Consider the following 24,007-nt stretch of genomic DNA (forward strand, 5'->3'; position numbering starts at 1 on the left):
GGGGCTAAGGGACCAAGCATCATTACACAGCCCAGGATCAGTTTAAAATCCCCATCTCTCTTTCTGTACCTTTTCCTCTTTTCCATTCCCTCCAACTCTATCTCTATCAAGCAATTGCATCTTGATTTTATTTAGCTTTTTAAAAATAACCTATCAAGCCTATGAAATAAAATGATGCATTGCCTATTTTTAATTCTTATATAATGATATATATATCCTTTATAGAAGGATATCCTTTATAGAAGTATGTAACATACAAATCTAAGCACAAACAAATCATAAAAGCCGCACAATTAAAAATAATGCACTTTACCTCTGGAAAAAAAAAGGCAAAAACAATATATCTCAAGTTTTCTACATCCTCAGAGTCTGCCAAAAGCCCTCAATTTCTTTTCCCCTGAATCAGTCACTCTCAATAAAAAAGAATCCAGTGTCTACTTTAAATGTGAGTTTCTCTAGTAAGCTTCAAGTCCTTGATTTACAAAAATCTGATACCTACAAACCTTGCTGAGAAGATGTAAATCTGTAAAGTACTCAGGCAGACAGCAAGGTAATTTGCTTTGACTCAGAATGTGGTTTTTGGAGTATCACTCTGCTCCAATACATGAGTTTGCCTAAAAGCAGCAAAGCCACACATGTTAGCTGGCGCCCGTCAAAGAATTCCCTCGAAGCTGCACTGAAAATAACTAAGAGTGCAGTTAACTATGAGGTTTCCCTCACTGAACAGGGTAGAAACAGGGTAGAAATAAGATTGGAGCTATTAATTTTAAATGAAATGGCTTATTTTACTCTTGAAAGCAACTAAGGAAATGGGGAATTATAATACACTCTGGCTGTGCCTGAGCAAATAAAGCCCCCCGCTTGATTACCAGCACTTAGCTATTAGATTACAAAAAAAAACAAGAGAGCCAAACTGCTTGATCAAAACATTCTGGGAGCTAACACAACAAATAGAAACCATAAGTAAACTGCCTTTACTTCTTCAACAAGTATGATTTCCAAGAACAATAATTTAGAAACATCTGGAAACTAGAGGTCACTGTGGGAAATGAAGAGAGCAAGAGCACAGTATCAGGTATTAAAAAGCCCGGGTCTGGACTCTCCTTAACCAGTGATGTTACCCCAGATCACAGACTCTCTGGACCATGTTCTTACCTGTATAATGAATGGATTGCACTAAGCAATCATCACAGAATTTTTTTTTTTTTAAACCAGAACTGGTTTCAAATCATTTCACTTGTATATACAGCTCTGTGACTGATCAAGGTGCTTAACCTCTGTGAGCTTCAAGTACCTCAAATGTTAACTGTGAACTAACATAATTTTCAAAATGAAAAAAATCTAAAACGTAAATGCTGGCTCTGCTTAAAGATGATGATGTTGTTGTTATTCAGTTGCTAAATCATATCTGACTTTGTGACCCCATGGACTGCAGCCCACCAGGCTCCTCTGTCCATGGAATTTAGGAATTCAGAATACTGGAGTGGGTTGCAATGCCCTTCTCCAGGGGATCTTCCTGACCCAGGGATCAAACATGGGTCTCCCGCATTTCAGGCAGACAAATTCTTTACCATCTGAGTGTGTACCTTTGTGCAATCTTTCAAAAATGTGTTTTAAAAAAAGAACTGAATTGCAAACATCTCAGGGGAAAAATATAAACCTACACTATGTTACAGATTTTACCTGTTTAGAATGAAGTATGAAGGTAACTTTAAAAATATATCTTGGTGCTGAAGAAAATGGGAACTTTCATATTTCAATTTCTATAAATTCTATTAGGCATTCAATGAATAATTCATACTAATCAAAACATGGAGAAAAGTGATATATTTCATTTTCTAATTACTAATGTTAATTGTTTAAAACATCTTAAAAGCTGTCTCAGTTATTACATTCATCTCTCCCCAAGCACACACTCAGTACAAAGAACTGTCAGAAGCGGAAGTGATAAGAAAAGGAAAGGGGAAAGGCATGGGAAAAAGAATGCTGCGTGAGTGCTTTTTGAGCCCCAGATACCACACTAGTCTCTTTCAGTTCGTATTTATAATTTGACACCAGCAGCTCTGTCCCTTGGTAGCTTACAACCTAGATGAAGACGGACATATCACTCATTCAATGAACGCTGTCACCTGCCCTGCACTGTCCCGTGACCTGGGGCCAGGATTAACAGAGGCAAGCTCACCTGAAGCCCTCAGGACACAGAAAAACTTGAAAACAAACAAATAGATAACTTTAGATAATGAAGTGTTATGAAGAATCCAAGGTAAAGTAAATGCAAAGGAAACTACTAGATATGAAAGTGACCAGGGTCTGCTCAGAAAGGACATCTTTGAGGAGATGGTACCTGAGTGTGTGTATACACACATTTATATATGCAATAATAATCAGTAAATAATAATATTTAATATTATATTAAGTACCAAAGAATATTAGACCTAAACAATTCAGACCTAAGATAATGCCAAGGAGAAACCATTTCACAGTGGTATTGGAAGAAGAAAGTTTCCTGTAAATCAAAGGCAGATGGGACTTGAATAAAAAGGGACATTCCAATTTGCAGCAGAATGCAAAGAGAGACAGCCCCTAAAAGTGACTCCCGGCCACTGTTTTGATCACTGGTTTGATAAACCGCTTTCAGTAATGTTTATGGTACAGTCTCCCAGATTTTGTTTTAAATTCCCATCCTATTATTTCAGGACTTCCTAAACATTAGGGCACATCAGAATCACCTAAAGGAATGTTAAAATAGAGATTTCAGGGTATTAGCCCAAGGTTCCTGATTCAGTGAGTGGAGGTGAGACTTAAGATCTTCCATTTCTGACAAGTTTCCAAGTGATCCTGGTGTGCTGAGCCCAGGTAACCACTGTGATTACTGTATCTATTATGCCCTGCCCACCATTCTGGATTGTATAACACACAGCAACAGTATCAAGCAACTCAGTGATTTATGGGGTGTTTTTGAAACTCCTGTTGCTACCATGCGCATTTTTATGAAATTGCTCTAAATCCTTTGTGTGTATATATAATTCTAATAGTTTGAATTCATAGTTACCTTGTATTTATATATTTATCAAAGCTGATTCTCATTACATATCACTCACTTTCTTCTCCACTATTACTTATTTGAGTAAGAAAATCCAAATTTGGTCAATGGAATTTAGGACTTTCAACCAGTTGTGTAACTGAGGCTTGAAGCCTATTGCAAATGCATGAAACAGTTTATTGTCCCTGAAATTCCTTTCATCAATCCCCAGTGAATCACTGAAGTAAAATTATTCTTTATTCTCTCACTCTGAAACTTCATTCCTGTACCTGCATAATAACCAAGAAAGCTAACAGTGCCACCTCATTTCACTGTTGAATAAGCAACAGGTCTGGCAAGCTCCCCAACTGGTTCATAACCCACAGGCCTCTGCACCAGGCAGGATGGACTGGCATCAGAGCAAAGGCTTCTAGGGTATACACGTAGCCACGTAGCAAGCCAGGGTCTTTAGTGAGACAAAGCAGAGTCGGCAAGTCACCTAATCAGAGTTATGTCCCACTGGGGGTAGGACCACCTACATTAGAGACCATTTAGTCTTGTTCATCTGTTTTCAGCCCCACTGGCGCAAGAGCCCATTAGAATTCTCCCTGTCAAAAAAGCTCTACCCAAAAGAGAGTGTTTATTGAAACCCTCCTCACCTTCTTCATGAAACACCTTCTTCATGAAATCACTACCTCAGGCACATTGAGATAACTGAAATTTCTCCCTTCCTCTCAAGTCTTATAAAGTCTTCTGTCTTATATTTCTCTCATGTACTCTTGTCCATTCTTTTATTCCGCAATCCAAATAGCTCCTCTTTGTCTCTTTCATTTCACAAATGGCTCCCTAACCAGTTCTATATTCGCCTCAGGGATGGAACATATCTGTAACTTATCCACACTCTCTTCTTTTGTCACTCGGCGGGCTATGCATGCGAAGCCAAAACGGCAAGTGGGAGGCCAAAATCAAGGAAATATATTAGTGCTTAAAAAAAAAAAGGAAAGAGCTGGGAAGTTGTAGAAAGGTAAAAAGCACACTGTCTGCTTACAAAGTCCCTCTGGATAAACAACTCTCAATATAGTAGTCCAAGGCACAGACTTGGACTCAGGCAGCATTGTGTGGTCTTGGGCAAATTACTTAAATTCTCTGAGTATGCTTCACTTTTGCTGTCTCTAGAATGGAGCAAATACTCTCTACCTTTCAAAACTACTATGAAGATTAGGGGGAAAATTCATATTATCCCCCAGTACAATGCCTGAATCCAGTAAGTATTCCATAAACGACAGCCTGCTACTATTACTGCTGTTGTTACTGTTAATCAAGTCATTGCAACACTAACATACTGAATCTGTGTACGAAATTCAATTCCTCAGTTTCTGCATCATTCCAAAAACAAAAGCCAAAAAACAGAACAGATGAACTTTTCTGACACTAATAAGACTTAAGGTTAACAGCAAATATCCTGGATCCAAAAACAATGTTAATATTCTAAACGTCACTGAGTAAACCATAAATTGATATCACACAGTCCTTCACAGGAATTGATACCATTTGCAAAATAAGATGCTTGTTTGTATGAAACGTATTAAAAGGTAATTTATAGAGACAGAAAACAGATCATTGTGTGCCCAGGGGTAGAGGTGAAGCAAGGATTGTCCAAAAGTGGGCCCCAGGTAATCTGGGCCATAACAGATATGGCCAAAACTATAGTTGTAGTTGCCAACTCTACAGATTTACTAAAAATCATTGTACTAATATACATGTAGAGTGGATGAAATTTATGGTATGTAAATTATATTACAATAAAGTTGTTGAAAATAACGGACCTTTTCGATAACATGAAACGTTTCAGGATAAACTAGTATTTTTATTCTTATTCTAAAGCTTTCCACTATCAGCTTATCACTACACCTGTCATGAATTTGTCTGAGACGACTAACGTATTCCTCCATAAGTTAACAGGCCTGTTATTGCTTTTACCCACAATCATAATGTTTGGGAAAAGACATCCTGAAATGCAGTATAAAAGTCACTAAGTGAAAACATTTATGTTCTGCATCTGATGGTTTCTCAGCCTGGACAGCAAATATTCAACTTGGGAATGAATGGCTTTCAAACAGAAATCCATTATCAGTGAATAACTTCTATGCAAACAGTTGAGGAAAGAGAAAAGTCACGTTGCCCTAAATATTTCTGATGGATTAAAATCACATCATTAAAGCAGTGAGTCTTTAAAAATGCACCAGGGCAGCAGTGCCCCAGTCCACGTATACAATGGCTCACAAGTTAAAATGAATGTTAAGAATAATATTACTACTGTGCAATGTCACATAAATGCATCTGCAAAGAATGACCACCAAATATTCTTCCTGTCTTTAGAATACAGATAGCTTTTCCTTCAGATACTACACAACCACTTTCACTGTGATTTCCTAACATAAATGAACTACGTGGTTCTCAATTCAAACTTAGAAATCCATTCTTGACTTCTCTGTCGGCCTCTAACTGCTCATTGAATGAACTAAATGGCATAATTACAAACCTGCAAGCTTGCTTATATTTGCCATTCCTTATCCACAGTGAGCCCATGGAAGTCAACACAGGATTCTTACTGTCTTTCAGTCTTCCTGAGTCAGATCCCACAAAACCAGGCTCGGTTGCACTGGCTGTCCTCTAGGACCTCATCATCACTGACACTCTTTCCACCAGTGCGCTTCAGTTTGGTTAAAAGATGTTTCAGTTCAGTTCAGTCACTCAGTCATGCCTGACCCTTCTCGACCCCATGAACTGCACTACGCCAGGCCTCCCTGTCCATCACCAACTCCCAGGGTTCACCTAAACTCATGTTCATCGAGTCAGTGATGCCATCCAGCCATCTCATCTTCTGTTGTCCCCTTCTCCTCCTGCCCCCAATCCCTCCCAGCATCAGGGTCTTTTCCAATGAGTCAACTCTTCCCATGAGGTGGCCAAAGTACTGGAGTTTCAGCTTTAGCATCAGCCCTTCGAATGAACACCCAGGTCTGATCTCCTTTAGGGTGGACTGGTTGGATCTCCTTGTAGTCCAAGGGACTCTCAAGAGTCTTCTCCAACACCACAGTTCAAAAGCATCAATTCTTTGGTGCTCAGCTTTCTTCACAGTCCAACTTTCACATCCACACATGACCACTGGAACAACCATAGCCTTGACTAGACAGACCTTGATTGACAAAGTAATGTCTCTGCTTTCCTTCCAAGGAGTAAGCATCTTTTACTTTCATGGCTGCAATCACCATCTGCAGTGATTTTGGAGCCCCCAAAATATAAAGTCTGTCACTGTTTCCACTATTTCCCCAGCTATTTCCCATGAAATGATGGGACCAGATGCCATGATCTTAGTTTTCTGAATCTTGAGATTTAAGCCAACTTTTCCACTCTCCTCTTTCACTTTCATCAAGAGGCTCTTTAATTCTTCTTCATTTCCTGCCATAAGGGAGGTGTCATCTGCATATATGAGGTTACTGATATTTCTCCCGGCAGTCTTGATTGCAGCTTGTGTTTCTTCCAGTCCAGTGTTTCTCATGATGTACTCTGCATATAAGTTAAATCAGCAGGGTGACAATATACAGCCTTGACGTACTCCTTTTCCTCTTTGGAACCAGTCTGTTGTTCCATGTCAGGTTCTGACTGTTGCTTCCTGACCTGCATACAGGTTTCTCAAGAGGCAGGTTAGGTGGTCTGGTATTCCCATCTCTCTCAGAATTTTCCACAGTTGATTGTGATCCACACAGTCAAAGGCTTTGGCATAGTCAATAAAGCAGAAAGAGATGTTTTTCTGGAACTCTCTTGCTTTTTCCATGATCCAGCAGATGTTGGCAATTGGATCTCTGATTCCTCTGCCTTTCTAAAACCAGCTTGAACATCAGGAAGTTCATGGTTCACATATTGCTGAAGCCTGGCTTGGAGAATTTTGAGCATTACTTTACTAGCATGTGAGATGAGTGCAATTGTGCGGTAGTTTGAGCATTCTTTGGCATTGCCTTTCTTTGGGATTGGGATGAAAACTGACCTTTTCCAGTCCTGTGGCCACTGCTGAGTTTTCCAAATGTGCTGGCATATTGAGTGCAGCACTTTCACAGCATCATCTTTCAGGATTTGAAACAGCTCGACTGGAATTCCATCACCTCCACTAGCTTTGTTCGTAGTGATCCTTTCTAAGGCCCACTTGACTTCACATTCCAGGATGTCTGGCTTTAGGTGAGTGATCACACCATTGTGATTATCTGAGTCGTGAAGATCTTTTTCGTGCGGTTCTTCTGTGTACTCTATTCTTGCCACCTCTTCTTAATACCTTCTGCTTCTGTTAGGTCCAGACCATTTCTGTTCTTTATCGAGCCCATATTTGCATATAATGTTCCCTTGGTATTTCTAATTTTCTTGAAGAGATCTCTAGTCTTTCCCATTCTGTTGTTTTCCTCTATTTTTTTCCACTGATGGCTGAGGAAGGCTTTCTTATCTCTCCTTGGTATTCTTTGGAACTCTGCATGCAGATGCTTATATCTTTTCTTTTCTGCTTTGCTTTTCACTTCTCTTCTTTTCACAGCTATTTGTAAGGCCTCCCCAGAGTGCCATTTTGTTTTTCTGCATTTCTTTTCCATGAGGATGGTCTTGATCCCTGTCTCCTGTACAATGTCACAAACCTCTGTCCATAGTTCATCAGGCATTCCATCTATCAAATCTAGTCCCTTAAATCTACTTCTCACTTCCACTGTACAATCATAAGGAATTACAGAACTCTAATAATGCAAAGAGCAACTCACTGCAAAAGATCGGATGTTAGGAAAGATTTAGGGCAGGAAGACAAGGGGACAACAAAGGATGAGGTCATTGGATGGCATCACCAACTCAATGAACATGAGTTTGAGCAAACTCTGGGAGACAGTGAAGGACAGGGAAGCCCAGCGTGTTGCAGTCCATGGGGCTGCAAAGAGTCGGACACGACTTAGCAACTGAACAACAACAATGATGGAATTGGGTTTAACTTAGTAACACTGAAAATATAATGATAATTTCAACAGCTTATGTCTTCTGCTATCTGTAGAACTCCATAATATGTTTTATACCTGTACTGAGGACTCACAGACATGATCTCTAATCCTCATTCACAATGAGAAAATGGAGGCTCAGATAGACTCACTCATACACCTCGTGAGTCGTAAAGTAGCAGCTGAAACAGAGCCCATGCCCATCTCCATTGCATATGCTGTGTTCTGAGCCTACCTGCTCGGATTTTCCGTAAATGCACTGCTAAACCACAGAACTCAGTGGATTCTCAAGACCATCTCGCAAAGCATTGATGCTGCACAGAGTGTGGAAAGCAGGATGAACTGAGTCTGATAGCCTGTTGTGTTATCACTTATGAGCTGCTGGATGTGGGTTGTGTTACCTCACCTCATTGATCCTTAATCATCTCTTCTGTAAAATGGAAATGATCTGTTCTCCTTTATCCATTTAGAGGCTGTGAGGCATAAATGACCTACATTCATTTTTCCAGCCAATTAATAGATGTTGTTATTAAGCCTCACTTTTTATCAGATACAAGATACACAGTTGCATTGGTACATAGGACTTTTAGGAATTTAACCTCAGACATTAACAGAAGCATAAGGTCAGATAAGAGTTTAAAAAAGGTTTTTTTCCTAGGATTGGGTGTTTTCAGGTTCCATTCTGAAGAGTTAAGAGACAATATGCCAAACAGAATCAGCCTTTAAATGTTCCCTATTTTATTATGGTTATTCTTGAGGTAAACACCTAATGAAACGTTATCATGAGTTTAATGGTCTCTATCATCTCATAATATTAAAATCTATGTGACTATTTGGATAGTTAAAATCAGCAAGCTATTATCATAAACTTGACAGAATTTTGTTAGTGAGAATTCTGTATTCACAAAAAGGATTTAAATTTTTGATAGATTATTCTTTAAGCTATTTCCATGCATTCCAGGCATGTATTTCTCAACTAACCCAGTTACTTTTTGAGGTTAACCTATTTATGAGATTTCATGTCACAGAGCTTAAGTTGAGACATTTCAGTTGGAGAAAATATATGTTTCCTTAGAAAAAGAATTTAGAATCTCATCTTAGTCCATCTAGAAGGGACTTTTCAAGACCATGCAATCCCAGGTTTTCGAGTGAAAATCTGAAATGCCTTCAGAGGCCAGGAGAGATGATGAGCTGGGTAAAGGCTGTATAGAGTGTTAGGAGCTGTGATGAACTCCTGGAGCACAGGGCGTCCCACAGAGGTGCGGCAAGGCGTTCAAGTCCAAAGTCTGTAAAATTCTTCTGGCCAAGCCAAAGATGCCCCCAAGCTCTACTGAGCCCCGCGATGTGCTTCCCATTCTCAAAATTTTAAATTTAAAAGATGACGCATACGAGGGCCAAGAACTTGGAGAGGCTTGTTTTTTGTCCTTCTTCTGGCCAAGAGTCATAAAGCAGCTACTGTACGCCAGCCCTATTCTGGGCTCCAAAGGTACGACGTGGAGCAGGAGAGAAACTGGTATTGCCTTCACGGAATTTACCGTCTTGCAAGAGGAGATGCTAACCAACCAATGACCAACCTAAAGAAATTCAAACTCGGAGGGACATGAAGAAGTCTAAGTACACAGCACTACAAAGTCGACACTGAGACCCGGACACCAGCCTCCAGGCCAGGCACCCCGGGCTTAATTCTTGTTGTAAGAGTCCTGAAAAGGTAATGTCTTTTTTTTTTAGCATTTTTGGGGTTGAGAAAGAGCTGCATCCAGCAGAGCTCTACACTAATTATTTAGGAAATATTTGGTAAAAACTGAACAAATAAACAGCTGAAAACTAATTCACAGATCATGTTACCAGGAAAAAAAAAAGAATCAGAGGGTATTTTATGAAGTTTCTAAGAATACTCAGTTAAGTTAAGATGCTAACACTTAGGGGGAAATAGATAAGGAAATAAAGCATTGATAAATGAGGAAATGTTTCTTTAAAATGAAAATTTAAATTTAAAATTAGTGGCACAGGCCACTAAAACCATTCTGATAACAAACAAAAACAAAATATGAAAGTACAAGACAGAGCAAGTTTTCTGCACATGATACAGCAAAAACTACTTTAGGCACAAGCAACCGTATTAGATAACAATTTGAACACCACAGAAATACAGTTTCCTATAAGAAGAGCTTCCTTGATACTTAGGTTTACTAGCCTCAAAAGGGGATAATTCTTGGCCACCACATGTTTATCAGTATATGGGCATGAAAAAATGTGGATATATGAAAAATTCCCTGAGCTCAGTCAGTAAAGAATCCAACTGCAATGCAGGAGACCAGGCTTCTCTTGTGTTGGGAAGATTTCCCTGGAGAAGGAAATGGCAAGCCACTCTAGTATTCTTGCCTGGAAAATCCCACTGACAGAGACGCCTGGTGGGCCACAGCCCATGGGGTCACAAGAATCAGACACAACTTTAGTGACGAAACCACCACCCCCACTACCACCAAAAGGAACACAGTCATAAAAGAGAATTGGAATAGGACATATCCTTAAAAAAATGAGTTGTTGGGACAATCAGCGAGACAGCATGGAACACAGAGAGCACGCATGGACTCTGGGGCCACATACACGTGCTTTTGCGGGTTTCAACCTACAATTTTATTTTGAGCAAGTTGTTTAACTTCTGTGTGCCTCACTTTCTCTATCTGAAGAAATGGGATGAAGGGTACCTACTTTATCAAATTACTGTGAGAATTGAGTGAGAAGGCTTATGTAGTCTACAGTCAGGCAAATATTTGAGTAATAATTAGCAGTAGCAGCAGTAGCAACACTAATTGACCAGGAAAGACAAGGCTTGAAAGTGACAATTATTACCTTCATTTTATAAAGGATTTCAGTAAAGACGAGAGCAATTGTTCCCTATGTCTGGGGGAAAAAACGAAGTAAGATAAAGAATGAGCCTAGTTTGAACAAGAAAAGTTTTCCCCTTAGTCATGATGAAGCAATAGACTGAACTACAGAGAGAAGCTTTGAAATATGGTGATGGTAGTCAAGAAGAGAAGGGGGAAATCCATCATGATTTAAAAACTCACTAGCAAGGGTTCGCCTCGGTGTTATTTAATGACCTCTAAGTTCATCTCATAGAAAAAGCCACTCTTGCCAAGACAAATAATGTCTACTTGAGATCTTTTCCATCTATCACACTGACAGTAACCCTTAGGAATCCAGAAGACAGAGCGCTGCTCTGTGATGATGAATGATTTACAGGGCCCAGGACCTCAGCGGTGGTACCAAAAGAAAAAGACAAGCCACAGAAGAGAAAGGGTCCACTGAGAAAGACCGCCTTCTCCGTGATGAGCGGTGTCCTGTTTAGTATTAAGGCTCTGGTCACGTGCTTTACCTGGTTTACCTCTCTGCACATTCTGCCATGAGCTCTAACGTTTATTTTTTTATATCAGTTCTTTTTATCTCTTTATTTTTGAGGTAATAGAAGGGTAACTTTGGATTGCTTAAAATAACCATATTATAGATGAACTCTAACGTTCGGTGGAAATAACAGAATTCTGTTTAAATATCAGAATTATTTCAAATGCCACAGACAGTAGTTCTCTTTCAAAAAAACAAAAATCTCTTTTAAAAAAATAGACTAGCTCTTTCCCACCAAAGCTCAAAAAGAAGGGAAAAGGCATCTTAATGCCTTAAGCAAAGCATACAAAAGGCAAAGGCGAGATGAATTCATGAAGTATGCAAAGAGGTGGCAAGAAGCTAATAAAAGATGTTTCATTCACAGTGGGCTTCTTATTGTATTTCTTTGCTGTTCCTTTTCATGAGGACTATTTCAAAGTAATAATCATTTAATTTTATGTTATTCAATGCTTCATGAACAAGAAGTCATTTTCTTTTAGTAAGAGAGTATAGATCTCCATACTAAATAATACTAAAACATCTAGAAGGCAGTCAGGCAGATTACAATTTTTCATGTTGTATTTTTCTTTTATGAAGAACAACAAAAAGTCTGAAGTTAGATTTTGAAGAAAATGACTAGCCCCTGATGAAGGCTACCACTATAAAGAAACAGTCAGAGCAGAGTTCCTTTGAAAATATTCTAAAGCTTTTCGGATCTACAAGAAACACTGTTCATACAAATGGATAATGGAGTTGAATATTATATTTTTTTATAAATTATTAAGTGAATGACTAGAAACTTTGAGCAATTCTTTCATTTTGCACTGTACCAAATGCTGTGGGAGAAAAAGGATTTTCTTCTAAAAATTCAGAACTGTAAAAGTTCTCAAAATAAAAAAGTGATTCACTGAACAGATCTTCCAAACAAAAAATGACTCTTACTTTGCTGAGTGTCTCTGGACTTCCTTTTCTAACCTTTGGTATCCTCAGATAGTTGCTAAATATGTGTTTTTGTTGTTCAGTCACCAGTTCAGTTCAGTTCAGTCACTCAGTCGTGTCCGACTCTTTGAGACCCCATGAACCGCAGCACGCCAGGCCTCCCTGTCCATCACCAACTCCCGGAGTTCACTCAGACTCATGTCCATCGAGTCAGTGATGCCATCTAGCCATCTCATCCTGGGTCGTCCCTTCTCCTCCTGCCCCCAATCCCTCCCAGCATCAGGGTCTTTTCCAATGAGTCAACTCTTCGCATGAGGTGGCCAAAGTACTGGAGTTTCAGCTTTAGCATCATTCCTTCCAAAGAAATCCCAGGGCTGATCGCCTTCAGAATGGACTGGTTGGATCTCCTTGCAGTCCAAGGGACTCTCAAGAGTCTTCTCCAACACCACACTTCAAAAGTATCAATTCTTCGGCGCTCAGCCTTCTTCACAGTCCAACTCTCACATCCATATATGACTACTGGAAAAACCATAGCCTTGACTAGACGGACCTTAGTCAGCAAAGTAAAGTCTCTGCTTTTGAATATACTATCTAGGTTGGTCATAACTTTTCTTCCAAGGAGTAAACGTCTTTTAATTTCATGGCTGCAGTCACCATCTGCAGTGATTTTGGAGCCCCCCAAAATAAAGTCTGACACTGTTTCCACTGTTTCCCCATCTATTTCCCATGAAGTGATGGGACCAGATGCCATGATCTTCGTTTTCTGAATGTTCAGCTTTAAGCCAACTTTTCCACTCTCCTCTTTCACTTTCATCAAGAGGCTTTTTAGTTCCTCTTCACTCTCTGCCATCAGGGTGGTGTCATCTGCATATCTGAGGTTATTGATATTTCTCCTGGTTATCTTGATTCCAGTTTGTGTTTCTTCCAGTCCAGCGTTTCTCATGATGTACTCTGCATAGAAGTTAAATAAGCAGGGTAACAATATACAGCCTTGACGTACTCCTTTTCCTATTTGGAACCAGTCTGTTGTTCCATGTCAAGTTCTAACTGTTGCTTCCTGACCTGCATACAGGTTTCTCAAGAGGCAGGTCAGGTGGTCTGGCATTCCCATCTCTTTCAGTCACTTTCAGTCACTAAGTTGTGTCCAACTCTTTGCAACCCCATGGACTGCAGCATGCCAGGATCCTCTGTCCTCCATTATCTCCCAGAGTTTGCTCAAACTCATGTCCATTGAGTCAATGGTGCTATCTAACCATTTCATCCTCTGCGGCCCCCTTCTCCTTTTGCTTTCAATCTGTCCCAGCATCAGGGTCTTTTCTAATGAGTCAGCTCGTATAAGATGGCCAAAGTATTGGAGCTTCAGCATCAGTTCTTCCAGTGAATATTCAGGGTTTATTTCCTTTAAGATTGACTAGTTTGATATTCCTGCAGCCCAAGAGAATCTCAAGAGTCTTCTCCAGGTACCACAGTTTGAAAGAATCAGCTCTTTAGGGCTCAGCCTTCATGGTCCAAGTCTCACATCCACACATGACTACTGGGAAAATTATAGCTTTGACTACACGGACTTCTGTTGGCAAAGTGATGTCTCTGCTTTTTAATACGCTGTCTAGGCTTTTCACAGTTTTCCTTCCAATGAGCAAGTGTCTTTTAATTTCATGACTGCAGTCACCATCCGCAGTGATTTTGGAGTCCAATAAAAGAAAATCCGTCACTGCTTCCACTTTTTCCCCTTCTACTTGCTGCAGTTAGGAAGCACAAAGACCATGATTCACACAGAGCTCCACAGTGCAGGCAGTGGACTCTAGGGTTTCTTCCTCTCCATCTTTTCTTTTCTCTCCTTCCACTGGCATGAGTTGCCACTACAGGCTTAGCAAAATAGTACTTGTCATTTTTAGATGTTTAATATTCCTCTGTAAAGGGTATGGTGACACCCTGTCAAAACCATACAAATCAAACATGAGGCCATCTTTTCTCCCTCATGGTAATATAAAATGTGTTATTCAGTCACCAATGATTTAGGCAGAGCGCATCTTAAGAAGATGTAAGTGAGAGCTATGCTGCCTTGGACAGCATGCTCACCAGCTACCTATAAACGCCAAAAAGACTGGCCAATCCACCCTGCAGTCCATCAATAGCAATAAATCGAGAGGGGCAAAATTTTAAATTCCCATTTTTCTTGCTTGTCATGACAACTCTTTTTTTCTTTCCTCCCAGTCCAGACTTAGAAGCACTGTCAACACCATAATTTATTGATAGAGTTAGACCATTAAGATGATCTACAGTATAGACAGAAAGGAGATGCTTTTCCCTCACGTTATCTCATTATTCCTTGGCCTAAATCTGGTGAAAGCTTGATAGCCCTGTAATACAATTGTTTTAGAAAATAGCAAAACTACTGTGTTTAACTAAGGTGTATTTGTCATCACTGACATGGAATACAATTAACCAAATTAAGCTGACTGGTGATACTATAATTATTTCAAGTTCAAAGAAATACAATGCTACTCATAAAGAGCAGATATGGTCTTAAAGTAAGAAAATATAACTGAACATTAGAAGGTCCACAGCATTAAGAGATCTGCTTTCGAGACCTATTAATCATTTGAACTATTAACATATATATTTCCAGGGCCTAAGTTACTTCACCTCTATATGGAAGGCAATGAAATTGCACCTGTCATAAAGGATTTCTGGTGAAGTTCAATTAGCACTTATGATCTTTAGACAGCCAAAGGTAATTAACATTTTTTTAAAAATTGTAGATGCAGGTGGATGTAGCATATATTGACACTAAACTGTCACTGATTCTTCTTCTATACAATTCCCCATCCTTTTATATCTTGGATTATAAAAATCCTAAGACACAGCCCCTTTCCCAGGGTGCTACCATCAATGCTGACTGACCCTCTTTCTGCTTCTAACTGCTAAGCTACACCGGTGAACACATGCTTTAGCTTCTGTTTCCCTTATTGTTGCTAATTCCTCTTGTCCTTCCCATTTAGGTCCAATAACCAAATGCATGACAAGAAACTGGATTCATAATGAAAGCGTTTACTTTCCTTATGATTACCTTCCCTGTGTAATTAATGTCCCCAACCCTCTGTGCAGCCTTATGACATCGACTCTGCCATTACACTGTCAGCTGAATACATTTTCATGTTTTAGAGGGAGGGAGACAGAAACAAGACAGCTTCTCACTGACTCCCATTTGAAAGAGATTTTTTTTTTACCAAAAAAGTATTAGTAATTATATTAGCTGTTTTCATCACTTATATAAAGTACTATACTGATTGATCCTTACCTGAGAAGATAATGATTAATTACACATGTAAATAGGCTCCTATCAGAGAAAATTAGGAAAATCTTAAAGACTTTGTATTTTGTTTTGTTTTGTTTTTTAACAATATAAGGGGAAAGGGCTAGAGACAGACCCAAAACTTGGCAATGGGAGCGGCAATGAGGTCGTGACCACAAGGCACAGGAATGCCTAGCTCTTTCTGGGGGACACACCGAGATTCTCCTACTACAACTATCACATCAGTCCTCTCGTCTGCCAGCAGTGCCCAGCCCTGCTCACTACTCAGACCAGACCGTCTGGAAAGGGGGCTGAGAGCTTGATGTACTAGCTCTGCTTTCTCTGAAGCCTCCCTGGAAAGTACTCCTCAGCCTGAGCTCAGGCTGTTTGCCTTAAAAGGATAAAATATCTGTAGGAGAAAAAAAAAAAAAAAAAAACTGTTGCTGGCTACAGAGACATCACATACCAGAAGGAGAGGCGCTACAAGCCCTGTGCGCCTCTCCCAAGGAAGGGCTCGTAACTGATTCACCCTGAAGCACAGAGCATTTCATAGAAGCATCTGGGATACCAGGAAACAACCTTATTGGCTCACAAGGCAGCTCCCCTTGGTGAGAGTGGAAAACAAACTTGGGCGGATGGCTGATCCTAAGGTGTCATATTTGAATCGTGGCCAGGACTCATGGCTGGCAAGAAAGAGGGAAGCATACTTACCCATGGAAGGGAGCTGCTGCCACTTTTTATGCCCCAGAGCCATGCAGGTCACCCCAGAGATCATGGTGAAAATGACAAGTGTGGCTGCTATGGAAAGTGGGAAACTGGATCTGCCTGGTTCCAATGCGAGCAGGGGATTAGTGTTGGTAAAAAAGATTTTTAAAAAAATGAACCAAGAAAAGTGCTTTCCCAGGGAATGGAATTCCAGGAACCTGTAGGAGCTAACATGGAATGAGCCACCAAGGAGGTTCTCGATCCTGGCTGCATCTCAGAGTCGCCTTGGGAGCGCAAACAATAGACCTCCACCTCCAGTCCACCAAGAGGCAATTAAATCAGAATCCCTGGAGGTGGCAGCCCAGGAAAAAAAAATTTTTAATTCCCTAGGTGATTCTAACATGAAGCCTAGGGTTGAGAACCGAACACACACACACACACACACACACACACACACACACACACACGCGCGCGCGCGCACACACACCTGTTGTCTTCTCACCAGACTATTTCTCACATCGTGCTGTTCACTGGAACTATCTGAGAAATCTTTAAAAAACACTGATGTTTGGCTTCCACCTCCAGACATTCTGATATTAATGGGTTTGGGTGTTTTTTTTTATAAAGCTCCTCCGATGATTCTAATGTGCAGCAGTAAAGTTTGGGAAACAAACTTTGGTTTGGTCCTGTCTTATTTTTTCCACTTTTCCCCAAGCCACTCTGCTTCCTGTTTAATTACTGGTGAGCAGATAACTCCCCACAGAACAGCCTTTATGGTATCTATTAGGATCATGAAATTGCCTAATCCTCCCACCCCTTTGGGAAGCAGAAGAACCTAGAGGCTAATGAGAAGGGCTCTCAAGTTCAAATTCCAATTCAGCCTTTTACAAAGTGTGTGGCTTTGAGCAAGTTATTTAGCTTCTCTGAATGTCAGTGTCTTGTCCCTCACTGTCATGAAACGGGGTAATCTGGAGTGTTCCTCACAAGGTTATTTGATTTAAAAAAAAGACAATCTATGTAAAGCGCAGGGAGCACTGGTCTGACACAGAGTAAGGGCTGATAAATGTCAGCCATTGCGACCATGATGGGCGGTACCATTCTGACCTATTCTCTTCAGGAACAGTGAGGCACTGACTTATCCTCCACTTTCTTTTTCTGCATGGTGGTCTGCACAAAAAGACCACCAAGCCCTCCCTGGTATCAGACTAAGGGATGTTTCAAAGGGACACTATGAGGTATTCAAAGCAAGCATTGGTCTACAGGGAAACATTTTAATGGCTTTTTAACCAAAATTTCAGTATGGTTTCAACTCCCAAAGGAGGCCAACCATTGGTACATTCCAATTTGGGTGTTTTCATACACAAAGTTCTCTCTTACCTGTAAATTCTGTTCCAGTCTCATTGCCTATTCACTTGCCCACAAAGCCCACTAATCCTTTTCAACTTTGCAAACGTGCCATAGCTTTCACCGCAGTCACCCTGTTTTGCCCTTTCTTGTCCTCCTGACACACATCTCTTCTTCCCACTCCCTCCGGCTTCTTTCCTATTAATAACTATGATTAAAAAGTCCATTCAGAAGCAAGACACTTTGAGAGTATACTATTAGTCCTACCTTTAGCTCAACATCTGTTTTGTGCAGCTACAGATTCTGTGCTCTTGTTTATATTTACATGACAGTTTTGGAGGGAGAACATCCCTCTGCTCTTAGAAACAAAATATACTCGGAGTTCAAACAGGCTGCACATACTTAACTTACCAGAAAACACATTTGAAGGAGGTGCCGAGGAATGCAGTCATTACAGAAGATGGTGAGAAGGAAGGGGAATTGGTGTCAGAAGGCTGGGTGTGTGGAAATAAGAGGAAATATCAGGGAAGGGGTGGCAAACAGCGCTAGCTCAACAGTTCAGATTAGGATTCAAAATGCCACAGATGTGATTGCATAATAAGCTGTTGCGCATACGGGTAAATGCTGCTTTCAGCATGCTCTTATTTATCATATTGTCTTGCGTTCTCAGAGCATGGAACATTCAAGTCGGAGGGTCTGAGTGCTAGCATCAGGCCCAGTTCTCTGGGATAGGCAGCAGCACCTATGGCAAAAATGGGAGAAAGAGCAGCAGTCTGGTGTTCAAATCTGGTTGCTAGGATACTATGGAGACCCTCCATTGCTAGGCAGACAGGGGAAAAAAAAAAAAGGCGTCCATATGCCTTATAACCTGCAAACAGCAACAATAGAGACATCATCTGCCTTCTTCTATCCTTTCCCGTTAAGAATCCAAACCCAACTCTTTAGTGAAATAAAAGTAGTGGAAGCTTGGAAATGTGGCCCAGGAGAGCAAGGAAGTTGGTCATTTATATTCTCAGGCAGTTTCTAGAGCTACTCTGTTGAAGGGCGTGTTGGTATTTTCATTATAAGCCCCATTTTAGGGGCACAAACTGTGCTTCAAAATACCCTAATAGGGTTTTAGCAGCCTGGTCTTATTTTTATAAAGGCTGCTACAACTTTAACTTTATTGCATAGAGTATAATGTCAAATTAACAATCAAACTTAAATTGGATAGTCTATTAGAAAAACATTAAGTTGGAATTGAACTCCCCCACAAGAACAAGGAAGATGAATTTACAAAATCAACTTGAGGTTCAAGTCCCACCTAAGTTCTGTTTGCTGGGGTGTGTGAAGAATCCACCATGCTAGTCTGTGGCATAAAACAAGATTATTTCCAGTGGGAACATTTAGAGTGGAAAGCGGAACTTGTTTTCTTTAAGAGAGGAACTCAGCTTCTTTAAGAGTGTTAATCATCTGCTGCTTGGTTAAATTAAATATTATTACCTAGTCAGGATAGTTCTAGTTATTATCAGAACCATGCAGGTGGGAGATGCTGGACTGGAATGACATTCTGAGATTCAGAGCTTTACTAATGGGTAACAATTAGTCCTCAGTGTAAGTGTGCGTGCATGCACGTGCACGCACACACACACACCCTCCTCAATTATTCTAAAAACAAGCAGAAAAGCCCTCTCAGCTACTCATCCTGATCCTCTCCGGCTGAAGCTTGGTTTTCCTCAATGCCCACTATGGTGTTCTGGTTTAGGCACTGGTTCCTGTGATTCCCCGGATGTACCCTCTGCTCTCCTTTGTTGTCTTGTCCCTTTGCTGATGGCCCTCCCCACCCTAACCCCACCACTCTCACCCCGTCACCACTCACCTAAATCATGACATCGATCAAATACTTCCTTTAAACACCTTGACTTCCACAAGAGTTTCTGATACCCTAAAATTAAATGGGCTCAATTATGTTTTACCAACTGTCTTAGGGATCGCCTATGTGACTTGCCTTCCTCTATATCTAGAATATTCATTTGTACAGTATTGATAAGCCCTGGTTAACTCCTTTGTGATAGGACTCACACATCTCACATTCAAACGCCTGACACTAACTCACACATGGTGCCTTCCACAAAAGTGCTGAACTGACCTACTGGACGCATCTGAAATGTAATTGTTACCTCTGATAATAATTATGCTTTAATATTATGCCATCTATGATTACACCAAAATCCTAGAATTTTCCCAGCTTCCTACAGAATTTAACAGAGAGCTTTCAGGAAGATTCTACTCCTCTTGAAATGTACTATGTCAAGGCTTAAAAAATAATCAGATAAGATTGTGTTAAAATTAATGCCTCACTAAAAATAAGAAGAATATATTTCTTTTTATCCTCAGCTCTCCAAAGTACTTCACAGTCAAGCGTGTAATGTTACAAAACAAAACATGTCATTATCCTTTGAAATTCGGTTACCTTTGGGCTAACAGCTTAACAAAAATACAGAGACACTAACAACTTCTGACAGGAACTCAACTCTTATGACAGCAAAATGGAAAGGACTTGAGAATATTTACGATAGGTAAAGGGTTTAGAGCTCAACAGACCAGTGACTGAATGTTCTAACCTACCATAGAGTCAATTTTCAGGAATAAACTAGCATGAAATAAAATTACTTTAAAAATCCATGAGAACTACACTGTCTGTGTAATCAACAGGCTATCTGGTCCAAAAAAATGAATATACAGTTTTCATCCTTAAGGATTTATTTACCTAATTCAACCCAAAACATACAGTCTGATAGTTTTACCTTCTCAAGTAGATTTTTAGGAGCAGTGGAGTATAGATTCCAATTTGCTCATCAGTTCTTTTGCTCATCACACTCACAACAGAAAAAGCGTTTTCGGGCTATTTCTGCACACGTGTAAAAGAGTCAAACAGAAATACCAACCCTCACAGGCACTCACAGGTGCGGCAGGAGTGCCTGGCTGTGAGCTGGACCCCCACACAGCCTTCCCTCCAATTCCCAGCATACAGGGAAAACTCCGAACCAAAACTGTTAGGATGATTTAAGTTCATAAGTTAATTTACATGTTATACTATTTTTCAAATGATTACTTAAAGAAAAAAACACAGAAGTTTTTTAAAGAGTCTAATCCTTAGAAGGCAACCTCAGTAAGCAAAAAGTAAACATACATATATGCATACATCAGATAACTGAGTAGGACATTCTCTGGACAGTTACCTACATCCAGTAGAAAGAGAATAGAAGACTACATGAGCATGAATTTGCAATCAATTTTGGGCTATTTTGATGATTTCATTTTAACTCCAACTCTCAAAAATCTGCAAGTTTTAAAAAGATGACCAAATGTAGGCTGTACTAAAAATAAAATATAAAGACATAAACACTTGTTGCCAGTAAGTCGGCATAATCAAATTGTTTATAGTGAAATAAACAGAAATTCAAACAAGTCTCCTTCACTTTGGTTAAGTTTCCCTAATTCTTCCTGGAACTACCTTGTATGATCATTCAAACGACCTAACTATAATCACTTTGCATACAATATGCTTCTCCTCTTACCCAAGGTACACTCTACCACGTAAGCCAATTTTATTCTAGTTTTCTTTATGTAAGCGTGAAAAAAGAACAGATGTTTTTCCAAAATTATTTAAGTTTGGAAGACATTCATTCTATAGTTTTCTTCAATATAAATCCTTCAGAATCCCCACACCCCTCACGGTGATACCTTAATAGCTGACTTCCTAAGAGTACAAGTCATTAAATAAAGGTCAGAATGCAAATACACAGTGTGGTTCAACTGATAAAACGTTGATCATAACTAGATGCTGTGAATTATCTGCCACGCTAACTTCGTTTTCCACCATGGACTTAAAAAAATAAATCTAGTTGTTCTGTATGTCATGCACTAGGAGATTTCTAAAATTTTACCACATTATACAGCTCAGACTACACTGCTTCGATTCTTTTAGATCTTGTCCGATCAATTGTTTTGTTGGCGTTATCAGCTGGTTTGATCATGTTTCAAATAAAACTGATTAAAATGGTCTTTCTTTGCTCTGAGTGACTCCAAAGTCCTGCCGACACTAAAATGAGATCCTATGGAGTGCTGAAAGACGCAGAGAGCTGTCTTTGAGTTATTTTTTTCATTATGCAAAACTTGGCCCTGGAGAGATGGGCATGTACCTCGTTAGCTGAAACAGGCAAGCATGTCAGCACTGCAAATTAACTTACCGGAGAAATCTGAAGTGGATTCAGATCACTCAGGTTTCTAAAGCAGATCCAATCCACTCAACTATGAGGGCAACCTGGTGAGGCTAGAATCTCAGAAATGTGTATCTTTATTGTCTTTTCTCCCTACACACAGAATACCAATTCCTCCTTAAGCTAAATCTGCATGAGGAAACAGCGAATGCTCTATGGCAACCAACAAGAAGAGGAACAAGTCTAAGTTTTCAAAACTATAATTAGTATATACTCACAATCTGCGCCCCCCCATCCAATAAATACAAATGGGAACAGTCCAATACTCTTTCTCCTTATATTAAATCTTTGTGTTTATTAAGTGAAAGGCTCCCAGGGACCTTGTATTATGTAACACGTGTCATCCAGCCAGTGTGATGTAGTTTGGAATAGAGTAACAAACCCCTCGGTTTATCAATTGTCATTAGCGACTTAAAATACCATTCATCTGGGTGCTTATTCTGTATTAACCTCATGTTCCTGCCACTTTACTATCTATAAGAACTCCAAGTTGAGTGATGTGTAACAAGTTCCATTCAACTTTCCCACCCAGGTTGTGAAGCCCACTGACAGCAGAACTACACAATTGTTTATAATGCTAGAACAATACCAGAGTGGTTGCATCAGAAGCCAGAAGTGAGGCAAATAATGTGACCACGATGTCAATAAAGGTAAGTGGACTTCTCTTCATCTGACCCTGGAAACATGTAACCCTCTGGGGGAGATAGAGGCACCCCATTAGCAACATTATATAAAGTCCTTAAGGAAAATAAGCAATATTCTTCCTCAAATGTTATGAAAAAAATCTTTTTACAAAATCAACAGACTAGGTTTCCATTTGTGGATTGTAAATGTCATCCAATTCTGGAAATCAAAAACTCTTTCCTTTTATATGTGTATCTGCTTATTTCTGACACTTTAATGATGCCAGAACATCAGGTTTGAAGAGTACCAGCGAGAATCGCTAGCATGTAGAGAAATCCGGGAGAGCCACAAAAGCATAGAAAGTAAGGGTGATAGCAGACGCATTTCAAGTCTGAGGAGCCTGCAGTTAGGATTTTCCGGTTGGGCAGGTTTGCCAGAGCATTTGGGAGATGAGGCTTTCAATTCTCTCATACATACACAAGCTGACATACACCTGGGGCGCATTCAAACTCTACGTAGAGTAGATGGCCTATATGAACATATATATACATACATATATATATGTATATATATAAAATAGCTTGACATCTAACAAAGACAGGGAGGCAACGTAGGTGCAGTGAGTCTGATCTGAGAAACGTGCACAGCCCCGCAAGAAGTGCGGGTTAAAATGAAACATTTCTGAGGGTGAGGATCAACAAGGCAAGCGGGAGGGGCGGGAGCCGACAGACGATACAGAGACCCGCAGCTCCCCCCCGACCGGGCGCCACACGGACCCGGAGCGTAACCCCTGCTTACTGTGGACTCTTGGGGTAGAAGGGCAGGGTCACATGGCTGAGATCCTGGATGTCAAAGGCGGTGGGCTCAGCGGAGATCGCCTGCCGCTTGGTGCGCGGCTCGCCTTGCAAGGTGCTCGCGCTCTGCTTCTGCGCCTGCTGGGTGGCCGGCCGGATCACCGAGCGGTACTTGTCCAGCTCGTTCTGCAGCTTCTGGATCAGTTCGTCCTTCTGATCCAACTCCAGCTCCAGCTCGTCGATGAGAGCATCCCGCTGCCTCAGCTCCTCGATCTTCTCCTGGAGCGCGTACTGTAAATCCCGCAGGGTGCCCATGCTCCTCCGGGCTGCCGGGGGCTCCTTCCTGCCGCTGCTCCGCGTCTTGGGGCTTCCTCCCCTCTCCGATCAACTTTCCCCAAAGTCGCCGCCGCCTCCCGAGTGCGAAAGCGTCCTACTTGAGACCAAAGCCAGGCTTGGCTTCTGAGCATGCCCAGTCTGCCGGCTCCAGCCACCGAGAGTTTCAGTGCAGATTCCACTTCTCCGGGCTGCCTGTGAGGCTGAGAGCAGGGATAAGCCAAACGGCAGGTCGGGCCGGGCTTCCACCTGAACCGTGGCGGGCGCCGGGGAAGAGACGCGAG

At 40.7% G+C, this 24,007-nt stretch overlaps 1 protein-coding gene across 1 annotated transcript in view; it reads right to left on the bottom strand.

The window, feature by feature from the left end:
• PRKG1 (protein kinase cGMP-dependent 1) overlaps positions 1-23,705 on the bottom strand; it is a 1,293,658-nt gene extending 1,269,953 nt beyond the window's left edge. Inside the window, exon 1 of the mRNA XM_052661192.1 lies at positions 23,395-23,705. Within this exon, the coding sequence (XP_052517152.1) occupies positions 23,395-23,705 (311 nt within the window). The remainder of the gene's footprint in view (positions 1-23,394) is intronic.
• Positions 23,706-24,007: the final 302 nt, after the last annotated feature.

Source organism: Budorcas taxicolor, chromosome 23, assembly GCF_023091745.1.
Source record: "Budorcas taxicolor isolate Tak-1 chromosome 23, Takin1.1, whole genome shotgun sequence".
Taxonomy (NCBI): Eukaryota; Metazoa; Chordata; class Mammalia; order Artiodactyla; family Bovidae; genus Budorcas; species Budorcas taxicolor.